Source organism: Dipodomys merriami, unplaced genomic scaffold (assembly GCF_024711535.1).
Source record: "Dipodomys merriami isolate MVZ:Mamm:240054 unplaced genomic scaffold, mDipMer1.0.p SCAF_70, whole genome shotgun sequence".
NCBI lineage: Eukaryota > Metazoa > Chordata > Mammalia > Rodentia > Heteromyidae > Dipodomys > Dipodomys merriami.
Window position 1 is genome coordinate 4,762,706 of NW_027206291.1, and position 22,115 is coordinate 4,784,820.

General features: G+C 50.7%; 1 protein-coding gene and 1 long non-coding RNA gene across 2 annotated transcripts; both read right to left on the minus strand.

Annotated features, from left to right (window-relative positions):
• Positions 1-739: 739 nt before the first annotated feature.
• On the minus strand, positions 740-8,604 carry Polr2e (RNA polymerase II, I and III subunit E). The gene is made up of 8 exons (XM_070008414.1): positions 8,132-8,604; positions 6,239-6,413; positions 3,373-3,488; positions 2,647-2,727; positions 2,361-2,419; positions 2,169-2,247; positions 1,883-1,962; positions 740-1,119 (listed from the first exon to the last, which is right to left on the minus strand). Exons 1-7 carry the CDS (start codon positions 8,186-8,188, stop codon positions 1,897-1,899), a joined length of 633 nt encoding a protein of 210 aa, XP_069864515.1. The 5' UTR covers positions 8,189-8,604; the 3' UTR covers positions 740-1,119; positions 1,883-1,896.
• Positions 8,605-10,250: 1,646 nt separating this feature from the next.
• Positions 10,251-18,223, minus strand: LOC138817763 (uncharacterized). Its single transcript, XR_011368915.1, has 4 exons — positions 18,092-18,223; positions 13,217-13,261; positions 12,274-12,330; positions 10,251-10,903 (listed from the first exon to the last, which is right to left on the minus strand). It is a non-coding gene; the product is annotated as an uncharacterized lncRNA (long non-coding RNA).
• Positions 18,224-22,115: the final 3,892 nt, after the last annotated feature.

Genomic DNA, 22,115 nt, shown 5'->3' on the forward strand with positions numbered 1-22,115 from the left:
AGCCTAGAATTCTGTCCTGCCTGGGCTACATGACATTGTCTATCTCTCTCTCCCTCACCCACACACAAACACCCACACACATGGTTATTAAAAAGAACAAGGTTGAACCAGGCGCCAGTGGCTCACGCCTGTAATTACTTAGAAGGCTGCGTGCGATCTTGAAGCCAGCTTGGGCAGAAAAATCTGAGATGTCATTTCCATCCTTTTTTGGTGCTGGTCCCTGAGCTTTTCTGCTCAAGGCTAGCAGTCTACCACTTGAGCCACAGCTCCACTAATTGAAGATAAGAGTCCCATGGACATTCCTGTCTGAGCTGGCTTTGAGCTGTGAGCCTCAGGGCTCAGCCTCCTGAGTAACTGAGATTATAGGCATGAGCCACTGGTGCCTGGCTTTCACCTCTAACTGGCAAAATGCTAGACTATAGGCATGAATCAAATGGTAGAATGGCAGCCGAGGGCACATGAGAACCAGACTTCAAGACCCTGTTCAGGCAAACAGAAATAAGCAGCTGGACAGACCAACCTTCCCCACAGAAGCAACTAGAGAACTAGAAAAGTCCTTGGCACAGGGCCTCCATCTGCTCTTGTAAAAGGGACAGGATCACTTAAGCAAGCACCCCTTGGGGTGAGGCGAGACAGGATTTACTGGAAAGCCTAAGACCCCATAGACAGATGAAGCCAGCTAGGAACCCACCCAGCTGACCCTTTGGGATCAGAGCAAGGAAAAAAAACTTGTGTATTCTTGGCTTTTCAAACTTTTATTTACACAAAATAGTTTTCATTTTTCAAACATGAAACGTTCTCTGGTGGTTGAACTCCAAGTGAGGTGTACATCCCGGCGAAGGCACACATGGAGGCTGATTCACCATGAGCTCCAAGGCCACCCGGGCCATGGAGCTTCCCTGTGGAGCCAGCGCTGGCCTGTACAAGGTCCTGGGGCTACTGTTGAAGACCAGCTGGCCTCCGGCCCCAGTGGGCCACAGACACCCTCACCCCAGGACACGTAAAAGGAGGTGGTAGCCACGATGGGAGGGAGGTGCAGCAGATCCCTCCAGAGCAGGTGGGGGCTTCCATCTTGGAGGAGACAGAGCTCACATCCATCTGTCCCATCCATTTTGAAGGCTGGGCAGGAGGAGTAAAATGACACATGAGCCGGGCACAGGGCAGGCACATGAGCCGGGCACAGGGCAGGCACATGTGCCCAGACCATGTAACCATAGGGCAGCCCCTGAACTCAGAGGCTGGAACCCAGCAACCACCAGGCCACCCAGACATAGGGAGCACAGCTGCATCTAGTCAGAGCCAAAGAGGACAGCCTGCCAGGGCCCGGGGGCAGGGGAGGCTCATTGGCACACATGCTGCTTTCCTAACTCTGTGTCCACCCAGGAGTGGGGTTTCAAGTCTCCTTCCTACAGGCCCAGATGGAGGTGGGGGGGTTCAGTCCCCTGCCACGTGAATGACAGCTCTTGTTTTTTTTGTGTGCAATAATGGGGCTTGAACTTGGTTCACATCTTTTTTGGTCATTAATTGAAGACAAGGTCTCATGAACCTTCCTGTCTGGGCTGGCTTTGAACTGCCACCCTCAGATCTCAGCCTCCTGAGGAGCTAGGATTACAGGCGTGGATCACCAGCACTCAGCTCAGCTCCTACTTCTAACCTAGACAAGACACCAGTGAAGTTAGGGACACCCTGCATATCAGGAACCTGAGTTCCTGGAAGGGGGGGCGGGGCATAAGCAGGAGCTGCAGTGTGCAGGCCCCACTCAGAATCCTGGCTGGGTTGAGTGACAGATGGATCCCTTCTAAGAACAGAGCTGAAACCTGCCTGAGGCCAGTATGGAGAAGACGGCCACCTGCAGCCCGCCTGTGACCTCCCCACGTCTCACCTGACGGGGCGCCGCTACTGCACCAGGCGGTAAGTGATGTACCTGCCTGCTGTCTCGCTGGGCCGGATGATCTTCACCACCTGTGGAAGAATGCGCAGAGTTGCAGCAGCAGGGCCTCCTGCGGTCATGCCAACAGTGGGCGGGGCATATGGCCCAGGCGCCAGCTCCTAGCAGCCTTCTGCTGCGCTGTAAGTGAAGAGTTGGGTCCCAAGGCTCTTCCAGGCCTCAAGGGTATGGGAACAAAGTCCCGACCTCTGTCGGCAGGTGCAGAGCAGCGGGGCCTCACCTGCCCTCGCTTTATCCCAAAGTAGCGGGCCACAGGGTCCCCAGCCTGGATCCTGGGCAGCTGGTTTTCTCGAAGTTTACTGGAAGGCAGTCAGGGAAAAGCCAGGCAGGAGTCTGGGTGGGGGTGGGATTTAAGGGGCTCCAAGGACAGAGCGGGAGGGGGCTGTACACAGGAGGACCTGATAAAGGATACTATCGAGCCAGAAGTTCTGTCACCTCCTCCTTGGTCATGACCACGTGCTCCGGGACCAGCTGTGGAGAAAGCAATCCCCTAGTCATCACTGGGGGATGGAAACAGACTGCACTGGGACCCCAGGGAGATGGTGGGGGCAAGAGGGAGGAAATCACCTAAGGGGTTCTGTGGAATGAATACTGCAACCCAAGCACAGATTCTGCCCCCAACCCATCTCCTGTTCTGCAGCAGGTGGGAACCTGCTCCAGTCCCCTCGCCCCACCCCTCCCCAGCCAGCCCTGCCCACCTCATGCTCCGTGATGTTGATGAGCAGCTCCTGCTGTAAGAACTGCTCCAGGATGTACTTAGGAGCCATGTCCACCAGAGACTGCAAAATACAAACTGGTCACACGGAGCATGGCCATGGTGCTTGAGTTAAGTCCCCTCCTGTCTATGTTCCTCCTCCCACCCACCTCATCACTGCCCAGACCACTATTCCAGGCAACCCGTGTGATGCCTTCTGCCGGTCAAGTCATCCTGAGATATGATGACCCACTCCCCAACAAAGAGGTGCCTTCCTGTGACCACATGAACACCACAGTCCAGGCTGGCCAAGGACAGAAATGCTTGCCTTCTGGGCTAAGTTCTATCCCAATGTCACACACTGCAGAGGCCTCCCCGGGGATCCCAGGCCTTGGTCCTTCTCCTGACCAAGCCAGCGTGGGACTGCGGGGCCCCTGCAGAGTCCCACCCCACCCAGGCAGAGCAACAGCTCAGAGGCCTACAGACAGAGAGCCTCTGAGTGCCCCTACCACACCAACACTCAGGGGCTGAAGGGTAGGGCACCTGCCACCCCAGCCCCCCTCCAATTGGAAGGGCAATACCCAAGATGAAACGGCCTCGTGAGAAGCCTGGGATGAGGAAAGGGGAAAGGAAGTGAGGCACAGGGGCCGAGGTACACAGGCTATAGCTGGGCCCCTGTGAATACCAGTCACCTCCCTCCAGCCCTCCACCAAACTTGTCCCTCACCCACCTGCTTGGCAGAGGGCGTCATCCCCTGCTGCACCACGATGAGCGCCCGTGTGATGTTCTCCTCCTGCATGCGCTGGCAGTACACCTTGATGGTCTTGATCCCCACCTTGGGCTCCTCTGGGGACACAAGCACCTGAGGTTGCTGTCCCTCCCACCCCCACCCCCTGCCCCAGGTTGGTTCTAGCCTGCTTTCGGACTGGCTAGCCTTCATTGGAGTCAGTTTCCCCATTCACAAGGCAACACTTGAGCTGAAAAAGCTGTCAGGGAGGGCTGGGAAGGTGGCTCAGTGGTAGAGAGCTTGCCTTGCATGCCTGAGGCCCTGGGTTCGATTCCTCAGCACCACATAAGAAAAAAGAAAAAAGCCGGAAGTGGCGCTGTGGCTCAAGGGGTAGAGCGTTAGCCTTGAGCTGAAGAGCTGAGGGACAGTGTCCAGGCCCAGAGTTCAGGCCCCACGACTGGACGCCCCCCCCCCAAAAAAAAAAAAAAAAGCTGTCAGGGATTGGCTGCCTCAGCACTAGGAAGCCAAAGGGAGCTGAGTTCCCCTGGTCTTCAGGTTCCTGTCCTGGATCTTGGGGCCCCAAGTGTTTGAGACTTGGGAGTCATCTGAGTCATGTCTCACTGACTCCTAAGAACCTAAGAGAGAATGGCCAGCTGCTCACATTGAGATGAAAGCTGGCTGAGTGACCAGGGTGAAAAGGGCCACTGGTTTTCGCACTGCCCTCAGATAGGGCACAGGCAGGACACCCAGGAGCATAAAAATTAATGTGCTGCCGGGCACCAGTAGCTCATGCCTGTAATCCTAGCTACTCAGGAGGCTGAGATCTGAGGATCATGGTTCAAAGCCAGCCCCGGCAAGAAAGTCCGTGAGACTCTTATCTCCAATAAACCACTAGAAAACTGGAAGTAGAGCTGTGTCTCAAGCTCGCCTTGAGCTGAAGAGCACAGGGACAGCACCCAAGCCCAGAGTTCAAGCCCCATGACCAACCAAAAAAAAAGAATTAATGTGCATGATGAACATGTCTGCTTGCTCACAGTAACGCAGGCAGGGGCATTATGTCAGGACTGTGCTCTCTAAGTTCACACACTAAACCCTGAATCCCACATCACAATGGGATTGTTTGAGAAGAAAAACTTTCTTTTTGTTTGTTTTTTGAGGCCAGTACTAGGGCTTGAACTCACACCCTTGCTTGGTTTTTCCCCTTAAGGCTGCCTAGCACTCTACCACTTGAGCCATACCTCCACTTTCATCTTTTTGTGGGAAAACCAGAGATAAAAAAGCCTCAGCTGGGCCGGGCGCTGGCTCACGCCTGTAATCCTAGCTACTCAGGAGGCTGAGATCTGAGGATCACAGTTCAAAGCCAGCCCAGGCAAGAAAGTCTGTGAGACTCTTATCTCCAATAAAAAAAAACTACTCAGAAAACCAGAAGTGCGCTGTAGCTCTAGTGGTAGTGTGTTCTCCTTGAACTGAAGAGCTAGGGGACAGCACCCAGGCACAGGGTTCAAGCCCCATGACCAACAACAACAACAACAAAAAAATCTCAGCTGGGCACCGGTGGCTTACGCCTATAATCCTAGCTACTCAGGAGGCTGAGATCTGAGGATTGCAACTCAAAGCCAGCCTGAGCAGGAAAGTCCGTGAGACTCTTATCGCCAATTAACCTACCAGAAAACCAGAAGTGGCACTGTGGCTCAAGTGGTAGACTGCTTGCCTTGAGCTAAAGAGATCAGGGACAGTGCCCAGACCCAGAGTTCAAGCCCCACCACAGGGAAAAAAAAAAATCTCAGGAACTTTTCTATCCCGGGCTGACTTTGAACTGCAATCCTCGTGTCTCAGCCTCCTGAGTAGCTAGGATTACAGGCATATGTTACCAGCCTCAGGCTTTGAACAGGAAATTTTAAGGTAATTAAAATACATGGAAGAGGGCTGGGAATGTGACTTAGTGGTAGAGTGCTTACATGAAGCCTTGGGTTCAATTCCTCAGTATCACATACACAGAAAAAGCCGGAAGTGGCACTGTGGCTCAAGTGCTAGTGCTAGCCTTGAGCAAAAGTAGCTCAGGGACAGTGCCCAGACGCTGAATTCAAGCCCCAGGACTGACAAAAAAAAGAAAAAAGGTACAGGGAAGATTAGTGTCCTACTGCACACTGATGTCCGGCACATAGATACAGTCCAAATGACACAGGGAGAAGCCACTTATTAGCAAAGAAGGCTCTGGAGCAACCAGCTGTATTGATACCTTGATTTGGGCCTTCTGGCCTTCAGGACTTTGAGAAAAAAGTCTAGTATTTGAGCCTCAACCCTGCACTACGGCATACCAGACAGCAGTGATGTCCCACTGTCCCGAGACCAAACTCAATACGGAGACAAGCAACTGTGCACCAGTCTCTTCCAATAAACAATTCAGACACAGAGGACCTCTTGCAAAGGGTTACCTGAGGCCATTCAGTATGTTATTGCCTGCCCATTCCCTTCATTCCAAACACTGAGCCACGCCTCCCACCTTCTAGGGCATTACAGTGAGACAGGAAAGGGGATAGAGTGGGGAGAAGGGCAGAACTGTTGAGTAAGTAACAAGCCAGGAACTGACGAGACTAAGTGCTGTTCCTGGAAGAAGCATCTGAAGCCAATGCCGAAGGAGCAAAGGCTGGCAAAGCAAGGAGGAAGGAACTTCCAGGGCTCTGGAGGCAGGTGCAAGAGGAAAGGGATAAAGCCAGATCGCCAGGCCAAGAAGTAGGTCCTGAAATCACAGGTAGGTTACTAGGGGTCTGGGCCTGTGATATGCTCATCTGTGGAGATGGACCATGAGAACTATGACACCTTCAGGGGAAAATTACTGTCACCGACCAGGACCACCAAGGTGCCTCACCTGGGAAGAAGACAAACATCTGGTCAGTAGGGTCATCATTGTGGGCTACCAGCACAGTAAGGTCAGTGCGCCGTGGCCGCCCTTCGCTTGGTTTGTCCCCAAACTGGGCTTTGAACTCCTCCAGTGTCTGGTCCAGTTCATCCTGGGTCACTAGGTAGCCTCGATCGTGGCACAGCTGCAGAGAGAAACAACCAGCTGACCTTGGCAGAAGGAGGAGCCCAAGCAAGTCACCACTGCAGTAAACAAATCCTGAAGGTCAATATGGCTGAAGCACAGCCTGAGTGATGCTAGCTGCTGAGTGTTAAGATGGAGAGGTCACAGAGCACAGATTATGGGCCAAATGACTGAGCCACCATCTCATCACCCACAGGGTGAGACTAATAGCCCCAAAGGCCTCAATCTTGACAAACATCACCTATCCCCGCAGTTGTCTGGGACTATACCCTTTGCTGCTCTGCAAAGTGACTCCAAAGACAGAGATGGAGAGAGCTGTAACTTCTGGCTAGTGTGAGGGTACAGAGAGACAATCAGGCTGGTGTGTACTTTACTCAGAAAAGATGCTGAGCCTAGTGTCTCACACTTATAATCCTACCTACTCGGGCTGGGAAGGTGGCTCAGTGGTAGAGCGCTTGCCTTGCATGCCTGAGGCCCTGGGTTCGATTCCTCAGCACCACATAAGCAAAAAGAAAAAAGCCGGAGGTGGCACTGTGACTCAAGTGGTAAAGTGCTAGCCTTGAGCTGAAGAGCTGAGGGACAGTGCCCAGGCCCAGAGTTCAGGCCCCACGACCGGACAAAAAAAAAAATCCTACCTATTCAAGAATTCAGGTCTGAAGCCAGCCTGGGCAGAAAAGGCCAAGAGACTATTTTTTCCAGTTGTGGGGCTTGAACTCAGGGCTTGAGTGCTGCCCCTAAGCCTCTTTGTGCTCAAGGCTTATGCTCTACCACTTGAGCCACGCACCACCTGTGGTTTTTGAGTGGTTAATTGGAGATAAGTCTCAGGGATACTTTTCTGCCTGGACTGGCTTTGAATTGTGATCCTAAATCCTCTCAAGTAGCTAGGATTACAGGCTTAAGCCATCAACGCCTGGCAGCCAAGAAACTTTATCTCCAATTAACAAGCAAAAATACTGGGCTGAGGGCTGGGCATGTGGCTCAGTAGGAAAGTGCTTGCCTACCATGAAAGAAACCCTGGGTTTGATTCCTCAGTACCACAGAAGTACCACAGAAGTGGTGCTGTGGCTCAAGTGATAAAGCACTAGCCTTGAGCAAAAGCAGCTCAGGGACAGTACCCAGGCCAAGCTCAACCCCAGGACTGGCAACAAAAAAAAAAAAAAAAAAAATTGAGCTGGAAGTAGAACACCAGCTGTAAGCGAACATAAGGCCCTGAGTTCAAGCCCTGGTATTGGTGCGCGCGCACATACAGGACAAAAAGAATGGGAATCGGGTACAGTGGCGCATGCTTGTAATCCTAGCTTCTCAAGAGCCTGAGATCTCAGAATCATGGTTTGAAGCCTGCCCAAGCAGACTCCATATTAACCAGAAAAAAAAATCCAGAAGAGTTGTTGTGGCTCAAGTGGAAGAGCACCAGTCTTAAGCAAAAACACCCCATAAAAGATAGCACCTAGGCCCTGAGCTCAAGCCCCAGGACTGGCACACGCATAAAAAGGCCAGGCCGAGCTGCGGATAGTTTCCGGGCCGGGTGTCACCCACACCGCGCCCGCAGGAGCGACCCCGCCGCGGCTAAGCCCGAGGGGGGACTCGCAGATATGGCTAGGCCAGGGAGAGGGGGACCCACAACCACGGCTCGGCCCGGGGAAGGGGGACTCGCAGTGACGGCCACACCCGGGGGAAGGAGACGCGCCACGAGGGCTATGGCCGGATTTCCCTACTTGCCTGCATGATAGTCTTGCGGATCTTCCACAGCCGATAGGTTTCCTCCTCGTCGTCCATGTTGCTGCCAGGTTTAGCAACCACGCATGCGCCAGTCAGGACCCGTAGGCACTGCGTCTGCGCCGAACGCCGGGTTAGTTCCTTTTACTCCGCTCCGCGGAAGGCTGTCCCAGAGAATGCCTAAATGTAGCAATATTTGGGAAGGCAGTGCTAAGGGCAACAAGGCGGAGCTTGGCTTCGGGAAACCTCGCCTAGGTAGCCATCGCAGTCCTTGGCCGCAAGGGCTCTCGGAAGTTGTAGTTTCCGTTCCACTCTCCTCTCCGGCTGCAGTTTTTAGAATAACAGGAAGAGCCGACCAGAAACCTGAGATCCGTGGGGCCGGTGTGACTGATCTGTGCTACCCGTGGGCTCCGTGGGACCCGACCAGGCCATCGAGCCCTATGGGTTTTTTGTGTTTATTTTTTTTCCGGCTGGCTCCGCGCTGCGTCCACGATCAGGCTGGGTAGCCTGTGTTCTCTGCTCTGTGACGTTAATAATCAAGTCAGCCCCGCGTCGTGGCGGCTGCCTGTAATCCCAGCCCCCGGGAGGCTGAGGCGGGAGGGGCTGGGTTCCAGACCAGCCTGGGCTGTGCTGGTGGCTCATGCTTGTAATCTTAGCTGCTCCAGAGGAAGACGGAGGGCCGGAAAGTCTATGAGACTCTTATCTCTAGTTAACCACCAGAAAGCCGGAAGTGGTGGTATGGCTCAAAGTGGTGGAGCGCTAGCGCCCAGGCCTAGTTCAAGCCCCATGACCAAAAAGAGAAAGAAAGAAGGGCTGGGAAGGTGGCTCAGTGGTAGAGTACTTGCCTTTCATGCATGAGGCCCTGGGTTCCATTCCTCAGCACCACAGAAGCAGAAAAAGCCAGAAGTGGCGCTGTGGCTCAAGTGAAGCTGAAGAGCTCAGGGACAGTGCCCAGGCCCAAGGACCAAAAGAAAGAAAAAAAGAAGCCAGAAGTGGATGTGTGGCTCAAATAATTGAGCACCAAATTTGAGTGAAAAGAGCTAAGGACAGTCCCCAGACCCTGAGTTCAAGCCCCATTTACACACACACACACACATGTCCCACATACATGACACAGATTTGTCTGAGATGTAGAAGAGGATGAAAGAAAGAAAAAGTCAAGTAGTACTAGGCTGAGTCCTAGTCAAACTTCATGTCCCAGAGCCAGTTGTGGTGGTACAGATCTGTGACCCCAGCATGCAGGTGGCTGAGACAGGAGGATTCTCAGTTTGACTCGTGCCTGAGCTGCTTATCCTTAGGAAATTGGAGGAGAATGGAAAAGGAATAGGCTAGACTCAATTGTCAACAGACTAGGGCTGCTCATTGCCAGTGAGGGGCACAGACCTTCCCACATACTTGGAGGTTGTGCAAGAGACTGGATTTGGGGGTGGGCTTTGTATAAGGCTGAACAAGGAAGCAGATTTTTTGTTGTTGGTTGTGCGGCTTGAACTCTGGGCCTGGGCGCTGTCCTTCAGCTCTTCAGCTCAAGGCAAATGCTCTACCAATTGAGCCACAGCGCCACTTCTGGTTTTCTGGTGGTTTATTGGCTTTGAACCACAATCCTCCTGAGTAGCTAGGATTACAGGCATGAGCCACCAGCACCCGGCTAGAAAGAAAAAATAAAAATAAAAAAAGGGACATGGTCTCTTGGGGGCCCAGGGTGCTGTCCTTGGCCAGGCCTAGGCTCTGCCTGGGGTGAGGGGGACTGGTGGCCCGGACTAGGTCAGAATAACCTGCCTGCGGCCACGCATGTAGTCAAGCCTGTTGGTGTGCACCTGGTGTCTTGCTTGACCTGGGGGAGTAAGTCAGGAAACAATCCTTCATATTTCATCTTTAGATATATAAAAAAGATTGGGCCGGGTGCTGGTGGCTCACGCCTGTAATCCTAGCTACTCAGGAGGCTGAGATCTGAGGATCACAGTGCAAAGCCAGCCCAGGCAGGAAAGTCCATGAGACTCTTATCTCCAATAAACCACCAGAAAACCAGAAGTACCCCTGTGGCTCAAGTGGTAGAGCTCTCGCCTTGAGCTGAAGAGCTGAGGGACAGCGCCCAGGCCCGGAGTTCAAGCCCCACGACCGACAAAAAAAAAAAAAAAAAAAAAAGATTGGGCCGAGGGGAGAGAGGCAAGTCTTTCATATAGCATCTTTGGATACATTAAAAGTGGGAGCCTGGAACCAGTGGCTACTCAAGAGGCTGAAATCTGAGGATCACAGTTCAAAGCCAGCCCAAGCAGAAAGTTCATGAGACTCTTTATCTCCAGTTAAAACCACTAGAAAACCAGAAATAGTGCTGTCAGGACAGCACCCAAGCCTCAGGAAAAAAAAAAAAAGTTGGGCCCAGAGGGGAGACTGAAGAAAGGTCTCCCCTCCCCCCAAAGTTGTCTTTTTGGCTACTTCTTGCTGACATGGGTGTGTCCAGGAGTCACTGGGGCTGGGGTCTTCAGGGTCTAGGTCTGTGCTGGGCAGGGCAGTGCAGACGAGTCCTCCGGTTGCCTGCAGTAATAGGATGGCCTTGACTTGCTCCCAGGTTGTGTTTTGAGTGAGAGCTGTTATACTGTTAAAGAGAAACCTTTGAAAAAACGTGAGATCAGGTAAAAGGCTGACAAGGTGGCAGGATGGTTGATATGAATGACAGGAAAATACACCCTGAGCACAAGCTAGAAAAGTTCTATTTGGAGCGTGAGTCCATATTGATTTAGAGTGATTAAGGGTCCAGTGAGAGGCCTTGATCATTTCCTGTAAATAGCAAGTAATAAAGGTAAGAATGTAAGTTCCTGTCTAGTTAGAGGGTAGGCAAGTATGGACATTAGATGGGCAAGCTTATTAACTATTTTTTATTTTTTGTCAGTCATGGGGCCTAAACTGTGGGCCTAGGCACTGTCCCTCAGCTCTTCAGCTCAAGGCTGGTGCTCTACCACTTGAGCCACAGTGCCACTTCTGGCTTTTTCTGCTTATGTGGTACTGAGGAATCAAACCCAGGACCTCATGCATACAAGGCAAGCACTCTACCACTGAGCCACCTTCCCAGCCCAACTATTTTCTTTTGATCTCCTGGCTCTGGTTAATTTTGGAAGGGTGACTCCATTTAGGATGTGACACTATCTCCTCTTACTCCAGGACTAGTCTTTATCCTGGGGGTCTAGGTGCTTGTTGCTGGGATGGCTTTTCCCAGTTGGCATGTCTTTTTCCAGTCACAGAGTTTGAACTCAAAGCCTGGGCACTGTCCCTGAGCACTTCTGCTCAAGGCTAGTACTCTACTACTTGGAGCTGCAGTACCATTCCAGAATGCTGCCACAGCACCTACTTCCAGAATTCTGCCTCAGGACCTACTTCCAAAATTTTGCGCTGTGCTTGCAGCCTGGCTCTTCACTGGTTAATTGGGAGATGGAGTCTCAAGGATTTTTCTACCCAGGCTGACTTTGAACCATGATCTAGAGATCATATTAGTCTTCGACACAAAAACCCTTTAAATTTCCAATTAAAGCAACAAAGAGATCAAATATAGTTATTCCTTATGGCATATAGCACTTTAGGATGTTAATTGAGGCTAACACATTGTAGGTGTCACTAAGCCTTTGTGATTATAATAAAGAATGCAGAAGTTGTCCTTTTAGCTTTATTTCCAAGGCAGCTTACATATTAAACAGGGGAAAATGGCATTTGAGTTAAAAGGTATTGATTTGAAGGACCTTGACATACACACTTAAGTGAAAGCTGGGCACTGGTGGCTCACGCCTGTAATCCTAGGTACTCAGGAGGCTGAGATCTGAGGATCACAGTTCAAAGCGAGCCAGTGCAAGAAAGTCCATGAGACTCAGCTCCAAAAAACCACTCAGAAAACCGGAAGTGGCACTGTGGCTCAAGTGGTAGAGTGCTAGCCTTGAGCTGAAAAGCTGAGGAATAACGCCTAGGCCCAGAGTTCAAGCCCTACAACTGACAACAACAACAACACTTAAGTAAACTTTGGACTTTTTTTTTTACACAATTACTTACATAGATGGCACATAAAGAATGAGATACTAGTCTTCAATGTAAATCACAACCAACTTAATTCCATACTAACATGACTTACAAACATGCTCATAACATCCGCTACATACTCATACCTTCTGAGGTTTGTCCAGAGCTGTATGGAGCACACACACATATAGCAGACACCTGAGCTGTCAATAAGCAGAGAATGAGAAGCTTTCACACTGTTAGTCAGATGATCACCATAGTGATCCATGCTCAGGGACGTAAGACAATTCTTACTTTCCAAATCCTTCTTTTCTTTTCTTTCTTTCTTTTTTTTTTGTCAGCATGGTGAGTGTTCTACCACTTGCACCACAGCTCTACTTCTGGTTTTCTAGTGGTTTATAGACTTTCCTGGCCGGGGCTGGCTTTTGAACCATGATCCTCAGATCTCACCCTCCTGAGTAGCTAGGATGACAGGTGTGAGCCACCAGCTTCAGGCTTCCAAATCCTTTCTTATCCAGAGTAAACCATTTTTTTTGTTTCCTTAATTCCTTTCCCAAGGATTTCTTTACTAACTTTCCTCTTTATTTACATTTTCCTTTATGTTTTGGATTAACTAACTCCTTTGACACAAGGTTCACATTACTTACAATTGCAGTCAAAAAGCAAATAATGTTTACACCATGATGACAGTTTTCATATGTTCCAATGAGATTACTTTGAACATGTACACACACACACACACACACACACACACACACACACACACACACACACACACACACACACACACACACACACACACACACACACACACACACACCTGCATAAAAGTTTTAAGGCTTGCTTAGGTTTTTAAAAAATGAGAGTTGGCCATAGAACCACATGGTCAATGCTAGAAAAACCAAACAAAATAACCAGAACAGAAAAACTTTTAAGACAATTTTGGTAAAGCTTGGAGGGGGAGTGGCGGTCACATGAAATCCCCCATGTGGCCTTAGTCTCTGCCTAGGTGAGGCTTAATCTCCAGTTCTGCAGAGAATTGGGGAGGGAGGAAGAAGGGGGCCAAGCAACCTCATAGAGGAGTTTTACCTTCAAGAAGAAATTAAGAATCCCGATTTCTGAAGTGAGTAAACTCTGCAAAGAGAAAAGGAATGGATTAGTGTCCAAGTCCCAAAGACAAAAAGGTTAGGTTTGTTTTGGGTATGCTATTTGTCTAACTGCTCCCATTATGGGATTTGTGGGTGGGGAGGATAGAAAAGTCAGAGAATGGAGCTGGCCCCAGTGTGTTTGCTGGCCAGCCACTGTCAATGATGGAGTTCAAGCAAGGCACAGAGGCAAAGTCGACAGGAGTTTGCTTGGAGCAGACAGTTTTCACTTAGAGAATCAAGATGGGCCAGGTGCTGATGGCTCATGCCTGTAATCCTAGCTACTCAGGAGGCTGAGATCTGAGGATCACGGTTCAAAGCCAGCCCAGGCAGGAAAGTCCCTTAGACTCTTACCTCCAGTTAACCGTCAGAAAACCGGAAGTGGCGCTGTGGCTCAAGTGGTAGAGCACTAGCCTTGAGCTGAAGAGCTGAGGGACAGCGCTCAGGCCCAGAGTCCAAGCCCCCACCACCAACCAAAAAAAAGAATCCAGATGGGCTGCAGAGAGGAGGAATGTAGTTACAAGAGCAAGGATGGAGAAAAGACTTGGGCTATTAGAACCTCTGATCCAGGATGACTAGCCTTTAAGAGGAAACCTGGAGGGGGGTCCCTGGGACCCAGCCTGCGTTTCACCCCCAAGGACATAAATGGAAGGGCTGTCAAGCAGGAATGAAGGCCATTTAATGGTAAATGATCTCCAGTCTGGAGGGGTCACCAGGGACAGAGAGGGAAGGGGAAAGAGAGGGAGGGAGAAAGAGAGAAAAAGGAAAGGGGATGGCTGGGAAGGTGGCTCAGTGGTAGAGTGCTTGCCTCATATGCATGAGGCCCTGGGTTCAATTCCTCAGCACCATATAAACAGAAAAAGCCGGAAGTGGCGCTGTAGCTCAAGTGGCTGAGTGCTAGCCTTGAGCTAAAGAGCTGAGGGACAGCACCTAGGCCCAGAGTTCAGGCCCCATGACTGGCAAAAAAGAGAAAAAAGAAAATGAAAAAGAAAAAGGAGGGGGGAGATGTGTATTGCTACAAGACAAGGAAAGTTCCCTTTCTAGAGGAGATAGCTGGGAGCTTATGGCAGAGAAGGACTTGGTGGGCAGAACAGGACAAGCTGGGGGGGCGGAGGAGCCCTCTTGAGTGGACGTAGAGGAGGACTTGGGTTTAGGAGACCTTGGACCCCTCGACGTTTTGTTGGAGAACTGTTTAAACCAGTAAGAGCGAAACTGAAGGTTCCAAATTCAGGCCAATGGTGGCCATTGTGTAACATGATAGTGAGTCCAGATTTCCATACACAAGTCTATTTTCTTTGACTGTAAATCAGTCAGCCTAAGAGTCTTAAGATTAGACCTCAGGCAAGCCAATGGGAAGTCTCTGGGAGACAATTTGGTAAGATAATGGAGTGACCTGTTCCACTGTTTCAGGTGTCCCTGAGGCTTTGGGAAGGCGAATGAATGGGCCCCAATAATTAGGAGAGGACATCCCCAAAGTTCTAATTAAAGGATGTTGGGGGTCAGCAAAGCATGAGAGACTCCAGAGTCTCTGGTGTACCCCACAGACAGAAAGGAGGGACTCCCAGAATCTCCAGGTCTGGGTTGGGGTGCCTCCTTCATGGACTGTGGTTGGTTTCCTTATCCTGAAGGCTTCTGATGGGGGGGGGGGTGGAGTCAATCATCCAGCAGCAGGAGCCTCTGGCCTGGAGATCAGAGTCCGGGGAAAGGGTGGAGGAAAGAGAATGGGGGAGAGATAGGCCTTTTCTGGGCTTCCCCAAGGAACGAATAATACCTCAAGCTAAACAGGGTGGCTATCCACAAGCCATGGACCACTCAGACAAAGGCCATGAGGTGGTTTCAGGTGGCTGCTTACTCCAAAGTAAGCTGGGAGGGCTCAGAAAGAGAAGACAAAAGGCTCCATGAGATGTGTGGCCAGGAGGCCGGTGGAGGGGACCCAGTTATTCCTGGAGCTTTTCCTCTCCTGGGTTTCGGCACCATATGTTAGCAAAATGGAAAGTGAACAGAAAAGGAATAGGCCAGACTGGATCACCAACGGGCTAGGACTGTTTACTGCCAGACTGTGCCAGGGGCACAGACCTTCTTATGGGTTTGGAGGTTGTGCAAGGATTTGGGGGAGGGCTTATGTAGGACTTAATAATGAAGCAGAAAATTTAAAAATGGGCTATGGTCTCTTGGGGTCCCAGGGCGCTGTCTCTGGCCAGGCCCAAGCTCTGCCTGGGTTGAGGGGGACTGGTGGCCAGGCCTAGGTCAGAATAACCTGCCTGCGGCCAGGCATGTGGTCAAGCCTGTTGGTGTGCACCTGGTGTTTTTCTTGACCTGGGGGAATAAGAATCAATCCTTCACTTATGGAAGCCCTATGTAAAAACAAACAAACAAATAAAAACAAAACAGACACAGCTAGACACACCAGTGCCTCACACCTGTAGCTAGTCAGTATAAGCATTATGCCCACCTTTGGTCCTCAGCTCCACCCAGACCTGAGCTCCTCCCAGCCACGGAGATCCCACGATACAGCTGGCCCCTCTCTCTCTCTACCCAGACCCACCTGAGTTCCCACCTACCTCACTTCCTACCCCCAGGCCCTCCTGCTACCTGGATAGTGAAGGCTGCCATGTGCTCCCTCTCCAGGGGAAATATGGCTCCTCTAATAAACCTTATTATAATCTTTCTCCTGTGCCTGCCTGCCTCTGCGTGGTCCCCTGGGATGGACGTGAAGGATCTTTTCACTCAGGAGACTGAGACCTGAGGGTAGCGATTTGAAGCCAGTCCATAGGACTCTAACTGACCACCAGAAGTGGAGCTGTGGCTCAAGTGATAAAGCACTATCCTTAAGCAAAACCCCCAGGGACAGCACCCAGGCCCTGAGTTCAAGCTCCAACACCAGCAAACACACACACATATTCACACAAATACATATACACTCATACACACACATATACACGCATACACAGAACACACACAAACACTGCCACTCAGGCTTGGGGTATATTACACAAAACACACAAACACACATAAGAAACAACAAATATTTCATGGCCCTTCAGAGGCCACATGTTCCGAAAATTTCAGACATTTGGAGCTGGGAGTCACACATGTAATCTTAGTTGCTCAGGAAGTAGAACTGATGATTCATGTTTGAAGGCAATCCAGGGCAGAAAAGGCCAAGTGACTCATGTGCAGTTAACCAGCACAGATACTGGGCTGGAAGTATGGCTCAAGTGGTTGAGCATCAGCTGTGAGCAAATGTGAAGCCCTGAGGTCAAGCTTTGGTACTGGCACACACACACACACAGTCATGAACACTATCCTTGAGCTCTTTTGCTCAAGGCTAATGCTCTACCACTTTGAGCCACATCATCACTTCCAGTTTTCTGGTGGTTAATTGGAGATGAGAGTTCTCATCAACTTTCCTGCCTAGGCTGGCTTTGAACCATGATCCTCAGCCTCCTGAGTAGCTAGGATTGCAGGTATGAGCCTATGACTACTGAAATTTTTATTTCCAATTAATTAGCAAAAAGCTGGAAGTGGAGCTGTGGCTCCAGTTGTAGAGTAACAGCACTGAGCACACAGCCAAGCAAGACAGGCACTGGTGACTCAAACTTAACAATCTGAGCTACTCAGGAGGCTGAGATCTGAGGATTGTGGTTCAGAGCCTGCCCATGTAGGAAAGTCCATGAGCTTCTCATCTCCAACAAAACAACTCAGAAAAAGCCGAAGTGGTGCTGTGGCTCAAGTGGTAGAGTGCTAGCCTTGAGAAAAAGAATCTCAGGAACCTAGGCCCTGAGTACAAGCCCCAGGACTGGCACAAAAACAAACAAAAAAGGCAGGAGTATAAGAAGGCATGGCTGAGCGCCAGGCTCACGCCTGTAATCCTAGCTGCTCAGGAGGCTGAGATCTGAGGATCACAGTTCAAAGCCAGCCCAGGCAAGAAAATCCATGAAACTGATCTCCAATAAACCAACAGAAAACCAGAAGTGGTGCTGTGGCTCAAGTGGTAGAGCCCTCGCCTTGAGCTGAAGAGCTGAGGGACAGTGCTAGGCCCAGAGTTCAAGCCCCAAGACCAATAACAACAACAAAAAAGGCTCGGAGTTCAAGCCCTAGTTGCAGCATCCACACATACACACAAAGACAATATACATGACAAATCAGTGGAAAAGCATGTCAGAGGGTGACAATTCAAGCTAGGGAGCACAGTCAGATGGCAACAAAGTGTCAAGATACACAAGGCCTGGGGATGGAGCAGAGGCAGCCAAGTGGACGTGTTATGTGTACAAGTGGGAGTAGGCCCAGAGGGTTGGGGAGGGGAGGAATCAGCGTCAGTGGGAGGTTAGAGATAGACAGACAATCCCACTGACTCTGAAAGGTAGGTGTCTGTGATAAGTTATGTCAGGTGCAAAGGCCCTGGGCCTGGGTGGCACCCAATATGTGGCTGCCTGGAGGCCCCGGTGGGAGGGTAAGGAGAAGGGAGGCCATATGGGGCAGGTCATACAAGCCATGACTAGTGAGAGACCCCAGGCACACGGGTGGGGGACAGATAGGTAGAGGAGGTCTTGTCATGGTGAATGTGAGCTCTCATGGGATGTGGAGGTGGAAAAGTTGCTGTCAAAGTTCAGTCATGGTGTTCAAGCGAGGACCAAGGCTTTGAGAAAACGGTGCTACCCTCACTAAGTTGAGATTAGAGCTGGGACCCAAAGCAGAGCAGAATCTAATGTCTGAAACTCAGCATGGCCTTGTTCAGAGGTGGAGAAAAACTCACTGCAGAGCCTGGAGAGATGGCTAGGCTCCACCTTGGCTGTGAGGCCTCAGGCTCATGACTTACCCCCTCCGTGCACCACGCTCTGGTCTCCCGTCTTCTCAGCTTTGTAAAACAGGGACAGAACAGCAGCATTCACTTCCTAGGTAACTGGCTAATAACTGCCAGGTGCCGCCAACTAGTGCTGGGATTGCTAAGTGTTCCTGAAATAGAACAAAGAGTAGGAGGTTGCCAGGTGTTCTGGAAGCAGGTGAAGATGTGTGTAGGGGAGGGAGGGAGCCATTGGCAGAGGCCACCAAGCTGTTACAGCAGACAGGCCTGAGGGAGCTGGGGCAAAGTGAACAAGGTCTGTGACTAGCAGGCAAAGAGTTTCAAAGGAGGGGCTGGGAAGGTGGCTCAGTGGTAGAGCGCTTGCCTTGCAAGCATGAGGCCCTGGGTTCGATTCCTCAGCACCACAGAAGCAAAACGAAAAAAGCCGGAAGTGGCGCTGTGGCTCAAGTGGTAGAGCACTAACCTTGAGCTGAAGAGCTGAGGGACAGTGCCCAGGCCCAGAGTTTAGGCCCCACGACCGGACCCAAAAAAAAAAAAAAAAGAGTTTCAAGGGAGCTGGCACCAGTAGCTCATGCCTATAATCCCAGCTACTCAGGAGGCTGAGATCTGAGAATCGCAGTTCAAAGCCAGCCTTGGGCAGGAAAATCTGTGAGACTCTGATCTCCATTTAAGCACCAGAAAACTAGAAATGGTGCTGTGGCTTAAAGTGGTAGAGCACTAGCCTTGAGCAAAAGAGCTCAGGACAGTGCTCAGGCCCTGAGTTCAAGCCCCACAATTGACAAAAGAAAAGCATAAGGGTGGAATCAAGCTGAATGGCACATACTTGTAAATCCTAGCTACTCAGGAGGCTGAGATCTGACTGTCTTAGAAACCAGACCAAGCAAAAAAGTCTGTAAAACTCTTATCTACAATTAATTACCAAAAAGCCAGACGTGAAGCTGTGGCTCAAGTGGTAGAATGGGAGGTCCCAAGTTCAAATCCCCAAATTGGCAAACACACACACAAAAATCCAACACGAAGGTAAGATGTCATGATTGTACACTTTGTACAACCAAACATAATTACTTAATTACATAATCATGGATTAGCCAGAAATAGAGTATCAGTAAGGCTTTCTTGGAGAAAACACAAACTGCAGGTCAGCAGTATAGCTTTCCTCTAAATGAATGCCCTTATGTTTGATGGCAGGGCCTCTTTGCACTGGCCTCAGGCCATTCAACAGCTTATAAAAGAGCCACTGTCTGAGGAAGGCTGAACTTTACAGCTGCAATGGCCTAGACATTTCATACCAAGGACTTGAAACCTGGTTTTCTTTTTCTTTTTATGTTCTTTTCTTTTTCTTGTTCCTAGGTCTTGAATTCAGGGCCTGGGCACTGTCCCTGAGATTTTTTTTGCTCAAGGCTAGTAGTCTACCACTTGAGCCACAGCTCTACTTCTGGCTTTGTGTGTGTGTGTGTGCGTATGGGGGGGGGGGTTAATTGGTCAGATTTTCCTGCCCAGGCTGGCTTCGCACTGCAATCCTCAGATCCCAGCCTTCTGAGTAGCTAGTATTACAGGTGTGTGCCACTGATGCCTGGCTGACTCTTACTTCTAATAAACTACCCAAAAAAGCTAAAAGTGGAGCTCTGGTTCAAGTGGTAGTTAGTCTTAAGTAAAAAAAACTAAGGGAGAGTGCTCAGGCCTGACTTAGAGCCCCAATACTGGCATTATATATATATGTACATACATACATATATATGTATGTATATATATATTTATTTTTTTTGGGGTCAGTCATGGGCCTGAACTCAGGGCCTGGGCACTGTCCCTGAGCTCTTCAGCTCAAGACCAGCGCTCTACCACTTGAGCCACAGCTCCACTTCTGGCTTTTTTTGGCTTATGTGGTGCTGAGAAATCAAACCCAGAGCCTCATGTGTGCAAGGCAAGCATGCTACCACTGAGCCACCTTCCTAGCCCACAAAATAAATTTTAACAAGTTCAGGCCACAGTCCCAGTGGTTTTGGAGTTGATGGCTGCTTTGGACCACCAGGAATTAGTCAGTCACTGCAGAACAGCCTCCTGGAGGCCTCTCAGGACCTCATTTTCCTATTGGTAAATGGAGTCACTAGGGAAAGCTGAGACTCTCCAGGTGCAAGTCTTCCCGCCACCCCCCTCAAGTCAAGTGTTCTTCCTCAGACCAACAAGAGCAGGTCTAACTTTCCCCTCCTTCTTCACATTTCTGCCCAGATCACAGTTGGCACCAAGTCAAAGGGGTGGGGGTAAAGTCTCCCTGCTTGCCGTCTGACCCTGAGCTGATTTTCTGGCAGTACTGAAATAAATAACCCTCTGGAGGCATGTTTACAACTCTTCTGCTGATAAACAACGGAAGTGACAGGGCAGGGGCAGAGCCTTCCCAGAGGGCTGGAACAGCACCAGCTGTTGCCTTGCCTTGTCATCCCATACAGGGGCCCAAGGAGGAGCCGCCTCTGGGACAAGAGGGGCTCCTAGATAAGACGCCACAGAGATTCCTACCATACTTCTAGAACAAGTGAGGGCTTTCAGGCTCTCCAAAATCAACCCAGCCAGCCAGCCAGCCACAAGTCTATTTATTTGTTGTGCCAGAACTGGGCCTTGAACTCAGAGTTTGGGCGCTGTCCCTTACCTTTTTCTGCGCAAGGGTGACACTTGAGTCACACCTCCACTTCTGGCTAATTGGAGATAAGAATCTCAAGGACTTTTCTACTTTGGTCTGGCTTTGAACCGTGGATCCTCAGATCTCAGCCTTCTGAGTAGCTAGGATTACAGGCGTGAGCCACCAGCACCAGGTTGGGTCCCCAGGAAAGTCAAGAGAATCAGTGAGACTTGTGAGTAGCATGTAGTCAGGCCACCAGTGAGTCCCCAGGTCTATGTCCTGTCATGGGGGTGGACAGGCTATAGAGTTCCTATGACTCACTTCCCAAGAATGAGGCAGGTCTTCTACACAGCAGAGGCCAAACACCCAGTAGAGAGAAACAAAGAAAGGCCAGCCTTGGGGAAGGGGAGGAGGGCAAAAAAACTCTAGACCTTTATTTTCTCCATGTGTGCCAGTTAAGTCTGTGGTCCCGCTGTCTCTAGGGTGGGATGTGAATTAATCTATAACTGTCCTGAGGTCCCCAAGGTCACTGTTCTCTATATAAAGTAACATAAGGGACAAACGAAACTCTTAGGGACCCTGGTCTGAAGGCAGAGGCCGTGGAGGAAGGGGTTCTATAAATAGGGTTGGGGGTCTGTAACCGCCCCCTAGGTCTACACCAAGCCATCTGAGAGCGATCTCAGTCTCCAGCCCTCCCACCCCCCAGCCAAACTTGTGTTTTTTTGTTTTTGTTTTTGTGCTTCAACTCAGGGCCTGGGCGCTGTCCTTGGGCTTTTTTTTTGGCGGGGGTGGGCCTCGATCAGAAGGACTTGGGCCCGCCTGTCCTTGGGCTTTTGAGCTCAAGGCTAGCGCTCTCCCACTTGAGCCACAGTGCCACGTCTGGCTTTCGGGGGTGAACTGGAAAGAAGAGTCTCATGGGCTTTCCTGCTCGGGCTGGCCTCGAACCTCGCTCTTCCCACCTCAGCCTCCTGAGAGCAGCTAGGTGTCAGCCACCACCCGCGGCCAGTTCAAACTCCTGTTTTCCCAAAGGTCTTTTTTTTTTTTTTTTTTTTTGGAGCGCGATTTTTGCTGCGATTTCCAGCCCTGGCCCTGGTTTCCCGCCCCCGAATTAAAAAAAAAAAAGAAAAAAGAAAAAAAAAAAAGAGGCTGTAGCACTGGGCCACGCTGCGGGCAACTGCCAGGATAACTGTCCGCAGCCACCAACGCGCCGCGGCGTACACTGCGTTCCCGTTCCTCCCCCGCCCCTCCCCCCGCTGGCGAGCATGCGCAATCGCTGACAACAACAAACCAGCAGGCCTGGCCCCGCCCCCTCCTCCTGTCACCCTGGCTTGCCATTGGCTGCCGCTGCCGCGCTGCCGCAGCTACGGCACTGCTGACCAATGGCAACGTATGTGGGCGTGGCAGAAGGCGGGCAGGCGAGGTGCACGG